The sequence below is a fragment of the Pongo pygmaeus genome, chromosome 3 (genome assembly GCF_028885625.2).
Source record: "Pongo pygmaeus isolate AG05252 chromosome 3, NHGRI_mPonPyg2-v2.0_pri, whole genome shotgun sequence".
Classification (NCBI taxonomy): domain Eukaryota; kingdom Metazoa; phylum Chordata; class Mammalia; order Primates; family Hominidae; genus Pongo; species Pongo pygmaeus.
In genome coordinates, this window is record NC_072376.2 from 122,457,916 (window position 1) to 122,465,473 (window position 7,558).

General features: G+C 40.2%; 1 protein-coding gene across 1 annotated transcript in view; it reads left to right on the top strand.

The window, feature by feature from the left end:
• Positions 1 to 7,558, top strand: part of MCUB (mitochondrial calcium uniporter dominant negative subunit beta) — a 121,632-nt gene that overhangs the window by 111,792 nt on the left and 2,282 nt on the right. Inside the window, exons 5-7 of the mRNA XM_054486526.2 lie at positions 3,793 to 3,953; positions 5,664 to 5,867; positions 6,466 to 6,582. Of these exons, the coding sequence (XP_054342501.1) occupies positions 3,793 to 3,953; positions 5,664 to 5,867; positions 6,466 to 6,582 (482 nt within the window). The remainder of the gene's footprint in view (positions 1 to 3,792; positions 3,954 to 5,663; positions 5,868 to 6,465; positions 6,583 to 7,558) is intronic.

Sequence of the window (7,558 nt, forward strand, 5' to 3'; positions counted from 1 at the left end):
CCAGTGTGCAGCAGCATCCTGGGAGAGCTGCAGGCATGAAACCTCGACCTGTAAGAGCTACTGCCTGGGCTGAGCCCAGCAAAGCCACGGGGGCAGGACTGCCCAAGATTTTGAGGACCTGACCCCTGCTTCAGTGTATCCACAAGGTGGCATATGAATTCAAAGATTGTTCTGAAGTTTTAAGATTTAATGTTGTTTACCCTGTTGGGTTTTGGACTTATTGGGACCAGTTACCTCTTTTTTCCTCTTTCTCCCTTTTGCAGTGGAAATATCTATCCCATACCTATCCAACCATTGTATTTTGGAAGTACAAACTCCAACTGTGAGTTTGATTTCAGACTCACAGCTGGAAGATAATTTGCTTCAGGATGAATCATGCCTTGATTCTTGCCCATATCTGATTTAGATGAGACTTTGGAATTGGACTTTTGAGTAGATGCTTGGGACTATTGGGATGGAGTGAATGTATTTTGTGTGTGAAAAGGACATGAATTTGAGGGGCCAGAGGCAGAATGCTATGGTTTGAATGTGTCCCTCAAAATTCATGTGTTAGAAACTTGATCCCTAATGCAAAGCTGTTGGGAAGTGGGACATTTTAGAGGTGTTTAGGTCATGAGGACCAACATGAGTGGATTAATGTCATTATCATGGGAGTGTGTTTGTTATCTTGGCAGTGGGTTCCTTCAGCCCCTGCTTGCTCTCTCTCACCCATGTGATGCTTTCTGCTACATTATGATGCAGCAAGAAGGCCCTTGTCAGATGCTGGTGCATTGATCTTGGATTTCCTAGCCTCCACTAACAAATTTCTGTTCCTTGTAAGGAAACAAATTTTTGTTCCTTGTAAATTACAGGGTCTGTGGTATTTTGTTATAGAAGCAGAAAGTGGACTCAGACAAGCAGTTACTTTAGAAAGCTTGCAATTATGAACTTTCTCTCCCACTTTGAGGGGTGTATATATATAATATATATATATATTATATATATATATTTTATATATATAAAAAATATATATATATTTTTTTGATACAGAGTCTCTCTCTGTTGCCCAGGCTGGAGTGCAATGGTGCAATCTTGGCTCACTGCAACCTCTGCCTCCCGGGTTCAAGCAATTCTCCTGCCTCAGCCTCCTGAGTAGCTGGGCCTACAGGTGTGCACCACCATGCCCAGCTGATTTTTATATTTTTAGTAGAGATGGGCTTTCACTCTGTTGGCCAGGCTGATCTCAAACTCCTGAACCCAGGTGATCCACCCACCTTGACCTCCCAAAGTGCTGGGATTACAGGCGTGAACCACCTCACCTGGCCTGAGGGTATAAATTTTTTTATCACCCAGACCTGTCTTCTCAAGGACTTGGGAGTCTCTCTTTGAAATGCTAATGTTCAAGGACATAACTCTGGCTCTTACTCCCAACCCGTGGGTGCCTGGCTCTGACTTGCATCCTGTCATAAGATATGAGAAGTTTATTTCTCTTCTGGATAGGTACCAATTAACAAACCCAGATGGCCCAGTAACATTAACCAACTATCCATTTTTTGTAAATTTTCATTTCCCTGACTCTATTCAAGCCCCTGCTGTTCACCCTGCCCATTCTGTCATTCTTTCTTTAAACAGTCATCTCTGCACAAATTGAAGTTGAGTTCAGTTCACACTGGACCCTATTGCAATAGTTATTAATAAAATTTACCCTTGCTGTTTTAGTGCCCAGCTTTGTCTTATCTTCCATCTATGCCTTTTCTCTGTATGTATATCTTTTACTTACCAATACATTTTTCATTAACAAAAGGACTCTGACTCTTCTACAGATCTCAAAGCCTAAAAGGGAACACCTAGCTTTCACCCCTCTGTGGCAGCTATAGCCTAGACTATGGAAGGGGGTAAAGACCACAGCAGTCTTGAATTGGGTAGTGATGGAAGAAAAATAACTTCAGGACTACTGACACAAACTGGAAAACTTACTGGGCTGATACCAACTCTAGACATATGTCTTTCTTGTCTGCAGTTGTTTGCTGCTGCCTGGTGGGAAGGTCCATCTTCCCTTCGTGTCACCTTGTCCTCCCTCAGGTTCTCTTAACAGTGATAATGAACAATCACAGCCTTCAGAAAGGTGTCAATCTGAGGGACTTCTCATAGGCAGAGCCTAATTTTATATGGACTTATAAACCCATAGAGGAGGTGGGATCAGGGAAGTCTATAATCAAGAGAACTTTATATTAAAAACTCTGAAACCGTAACTCCTGTAAGAGTTGAAAAATAATTTTCCCTTTACTCTTAGTTCTTAGCTGGGATGGACCCCTGTGATAAGAGAGATTACTAAGAAAAAAACAAACAGTAGTTTATTAATGTGTATATTTCATAGACACATGGGAGGTATCCAAGGAATGAGTAATTCTCAAAGAGGTGGCTCTGAACCTCAGCTGATAGAGCATCTTCAAAGAACAATACATTTTTAGAGTTGTGACAAGTCAAAGGAAAAGGGACTTGAGTCTCTAGGGGCAGCAAATTGTGGAAAAGCAAATAAGTTGGTTAAAGGTAGTCAAAAGCTACTGAAGTTTGTCATGTAGATTCCTCTGGTGCAGTCTCCAAGCTGAAAAGGGTCTAAAGTTGTCTCTGGTGATCTACCTTTGTTCTTTCTGGTAGAGAGTGTTACCGGGGGTCCTTGCACCCAGAGCTCCCAAGATGGTGGTGGGCCACTTCCAAGATGGTGGCAAGCCTCGTGTTCTCTGACCTGGGGTTCTTGGCCTCACAGATTCTAAGGAACGGAATCTTGGGCCATGCAGTGAGTGTTATAGCTCTATTAGAAGTCGTGGGTCACGGAAGACAACCATGGAACCCAGTGACTAGTGTTCAGCCCAATTAGGACAAACCCAGGCACTTAGCCGTGCAGGAACAAATGGCAAGCCTTTAGCCCGATCTGGAGCGGCAAAGGGGTGCCTCGCTGGATCAGGAGCACAGTGGACACCCTGCTGGATCCGGAAGAATGGAAGTCAGCAGCGAGTCTGCTAGGGCGGCAAAACAGCAGTGGTGGACGGCAAGCGAAAGCTCAGCTCGAGCAGTAACAAACACGGACCAGATGAGTGCAGTTGCAAGATTTAATAGCGTGAAATAGAGTGAAAACAGAGCTCCCATACAAAGGGAGGGGACCCAAAGGGAGTTGCCACTGCCGGCTCGAATGCCTGGGTTTATATCCGGATCCTTGTCCCTCCCGCTGTGCTCTCAGGCAATAGATGATTGGCTATTTCTTTACCTCCTGTTTTTGCCTAATTAGCATTTTAGTGAGCTCTCTGATTGGTTGGGTGTGAACTAAGTTGCAAGCCCCGTGTTTAAAGGTGGATGCGGTCACCTTCCCAGCTAGGCTTAGGGATTCTTAGTTGGCCTAGGAAATCCAGCTAGTCCTGTCTCTCAAGAGGTCTTTGTAAAATTTGTATCCTGCTTTTGGGCAAATAGGGAGAGGCCGGAGAGCCTTTCTTGTATCTGCTTATGCTCAGTTGCCTTCAGTTGAAAATAATCCTTATGCCAAAGTGTCATGGTTTTTGGTGACTTTTTTTTTTACCTTGTATATGAACTGCCTTTCAGATCCACACTTTGTTATTTACTGTGACTCTCTTTGTTGAAAAGTACACTTGAACTGCTTCTCAAATGTATATTACACCTTTGTTTACATGTTTGTACACCAGCTTCCTTACCCTGTGGATCCTAAAATAATATTTGGAAAGAGAATTGGGGACTGAAAGACTTACACACCCTGCAAGAACAATGTGGTGACTGGCTTGTTTCCCTTGTGTCTTTTCTCAGAAAAACCAAGTAATGAGCACACTGCTGAGATGGAACATACGAAATCCTTGGTTCATAGACTATTTACAGTCTTGCATTTAGAAGAGTCTCAGAAAAAGAGAGAGCACCATTTACTGGAGGAAATTGACCACCTGAAGGAACAGCTGCAGCCCCTTGAACAGGTTAGGAAGCATCATGGTTGAGTATATTTGAAAATAATACCTAGTGTTTATTGAGTGCTCCTCATGTGAGCATTTTTCTGAATGCTTTCCATATGCTAATTTTCTCCTTTACTCCTCACAAAAAACCTGTAAGTTCAGTACTTTTATCTTCCTCATTTTTCAGATAAGGAAACTGAGCAACAGAGCTATATCGCTAATACATGGTAGAGCCTGGACTTGAGCTCACGTGGCCTGTGTTCAGAGCTGCCATCTTAAACTCTATGCCATGCTTCCTCTCCAGAGATCAGTCATAATGTCTCTGTAAATAAGTATAATATGAGCAGGGCACTAGCTGGAGTCCTACCTCCCTTTCCTTTTTAGAGAATAGGCCCAGAGCCCCTGCTGTGCCTAACAGAATTGCAGCTGGAAAGTTGGTAATGGCTAGCATCTAAAGTTAATCAATGGCGTGGAAAAAATAACTTTGATTTGGGGGGATAGTTGGGGAAATTGGTTTGTTTCAAGGGAAAGAATTGCATTCTTTAGACTTATAATCCCATTTGTGATTTTTATTTCAATGGGAAGGTATATGTGTATCTTTGAATACGAATGGAAAGTTTCTGGAGATGTAAGGAAGTTTTAATAGTGATTACCTCTAAGGGTATTTGGAGGATGGCAGAAAGAGGGACTTTTTTTTTTTTTTTTTATTGTTTACCATTTTAGTTTTTTCTTTACTTATATTTACTTGAATTAAAATTTAAAAATCTAAAGTTTTCCTCCCACCCTGTCCTCCACACCTATGAATCATTCTATATTCTCCACACCTATGAATCATTTCAGATTTCCTTTATCTGTGTACAAAGACAAATATAGTCTTATTTTGTTCTCTTTCTCAGAAAAGGAAGCACACTATTATGCACTATTCTAATCTTCTTTCACTGTATTATAGAAATCTCCCTTTATTGGCACAGAGCTTCATTACAGTTGTGTAATATCTTGATGGGCATATGGATTCTTTTTGGACTTCAGCTATTAAGAATGAATCTGTAATGGGTTTTGTGTATGCAGGTATATATTCAGAATGAATTCCTAGAAGTAGAATTGCTGCGTCAAATAGGCCTCTAGTTTTAGTTGGGTTTCAGAGGATGACTTCTGAGTTTTTCATTGTATACTTTACTATTCATTTTTCCAAGGGCAGTTATTACCTTTATAATTTTAAAAACATTTATTAATGAGCTGATTTGAAATGAGTATTTATTCATTCATGTATGTTTTATAAATTGTTTTTCCATATGTCTGACCTCTTCAAAGAAATGCAGATGTGCATTTGTTCAAGAGTTCCTTTTCTTTTTTCTTTTTTTTTTTTTTTTTTGACACGGAGTCTTGCACTGTCGCCCAGGCTGGAGTGCAGTGGAGTGATCTTGGCTCACTGCAAGCTCCGCCTCCTGGGTTCATGCCATTCTCCTGCCTCAGCCTCCCGAGTATCTGGGACTACAGGCGCCTGCCACCACGCCCGGCTAATTTTTTGTATTTTTAGTAGAGACGGGGTTTCACCGTGTTAACCAGGATGGTCTTGATCTCCTGACCTTGTGATCCGCCCACCTCAGCCTCCCAAAGTGCTGAGATTACAGGCGTGAGCCACCGCGCCTGGCAAGAGTTCCTTTTCATTTTGCTTTTTGTCCCTTTAGTTGGTGTATTTGTAAACAGAATTAACAGTTTTTCATTCCCCTTCAGGTGAAAGCTGGAATAGAAGCTCATTCGGAAGCCAAAACCAGCAGACTCCTGTGGGCTGGATTGGCACTGCTGTCCATTCAGGGTGGGGCACTGGCCTGGCTCACGTGGTGGGTGTACTCCTGGGATATCATGGAACCAGTTACATACTTCATCACATTTGCAAATTCTATGGTCTTTTTTGCATACTTTATAGTCACTCGACAGGTGAGTAGTTTGTTAGGAAAATGGTAAGTTAGAACATCTTTGCAAAGAATGTCTTATCTAAGCAATGAGCAAAAAAGCCTTTTTATTTACTGAATTACTGCCATCTGGTTTTTATGAGCTGGTAAATTTTTTATTGTTTTTCACAAGACTGAATGAAGACTCACAACACAGAGAAATTATATATAACTTCTTTGGAGAAGTAATTAGTGTAACACACAAATTCCTCCATTGGGATAAACATGTGTTCTCTGTGCCCTCATTTATAAATAAAACTGAATTTGCATTGCAAAACATTCAGTAACATCAGCTTTGTCTCATGGTTATTTAATATGCCCAAAATCTCCCTTTTCTTATTTCTTCCTTCTTCTTTCCCATTATGTATAATTTCTCTTCCCAGCTTGCCTGTTTTTGAAAGGAGCAGCAGATCTTAAATGAGACTAAATGTTTTATTTGTGTTGGCTTATGCTTACTCATGGCCATTGCAAATATTTCACTCATTCATCTGCCTTCTTTTGCTTTGGTGTTGCTGAGTCAAGTATCTTTCTTACAGAGGCATTATGTTCATTCAAAACATGTTATTTTCTTTTTTTTTTTTAAGGATTATACTTACTCAGCTGTTAAAAGTAGGCAGTTTCTTCAGTTCTTCCACAAGAAATCAAAGCAACAGCATTTTGATGTGCAGCAATATAACAAGTTAAAAGAAGACCTTGCTAAGGTATACTACAAATACATCTTACAGCTGGTTTGTTTGGGAGCCAGAACTTAGTATCAGGGAAGTATAATTGGTGGCTCATCCTCACAAATTAAATCTTGGTCCTGGATTTCTGTGTGTTGTGGGATTGTTCATGGAAATAGTTGACATATTTCATATTAATTTCATATCCCACAGTTTTACTCTTCTGTACATGAAGATAGCTTTAAATATGTGTGTTAAAATTTCTTAAATGACTTGAGATAGTAAAATAAAAGTTTTCACTGGAAATCCATTTCTAAGCAAATAATAAAAAATAGAATTTTAGGAAGGTGAACACTGTGATAAGGAACTTAAGTTTCTTTACCCTAAAGATAGAAGAATCATTATAGTATTCCTCCCTTCATCTTTTTCCCTTCTGAAAGGCACTTACTCAGGTATACACTGCTAGAAAGTGAAGGAACCATGGTACGAACACAAGTTTGATTTCGGAGTCTATATTCTTAAGTACTTTTTTACAATCTGCTTGTTAGCCAGTTATCTCTGACCTCCCAATTTACTCATTAACTTTGTTCAGATGGTGACTTCTCAGCACATCACTGGATTTTTCATTTTTATCAGTAATTTCATAACAAAAAAGTTTAGTAAAAATATCCTCCATTGCTCAATGCATGCTTGTTTAGTAGTTGGTAATCAAACCTTTTGTTATGTGTACTTTCTAAATTACTCATCCCTAAAATTTAAAACAGAATCACTCAAATTTTGTAGTCCAAAAATTGAAGGACATTTTAATTTAATTTTTTTTTTGAGACAGATTCTTGCTGTTGCCCAGACTATAGTGGTGCAATCTCAGTTCACTGCAACCTCCGCCTCCTGGGTTCAAGTGATTCTTGTGTCTCAGTCTCCTGAGTTAGCTGTGATTATAGGCGCCCGCCACCACACCTGGCTACTTTTTGTATTTTTAGTAGAGACAGTTTCACTATGTTGTCGAGGCTGGTCT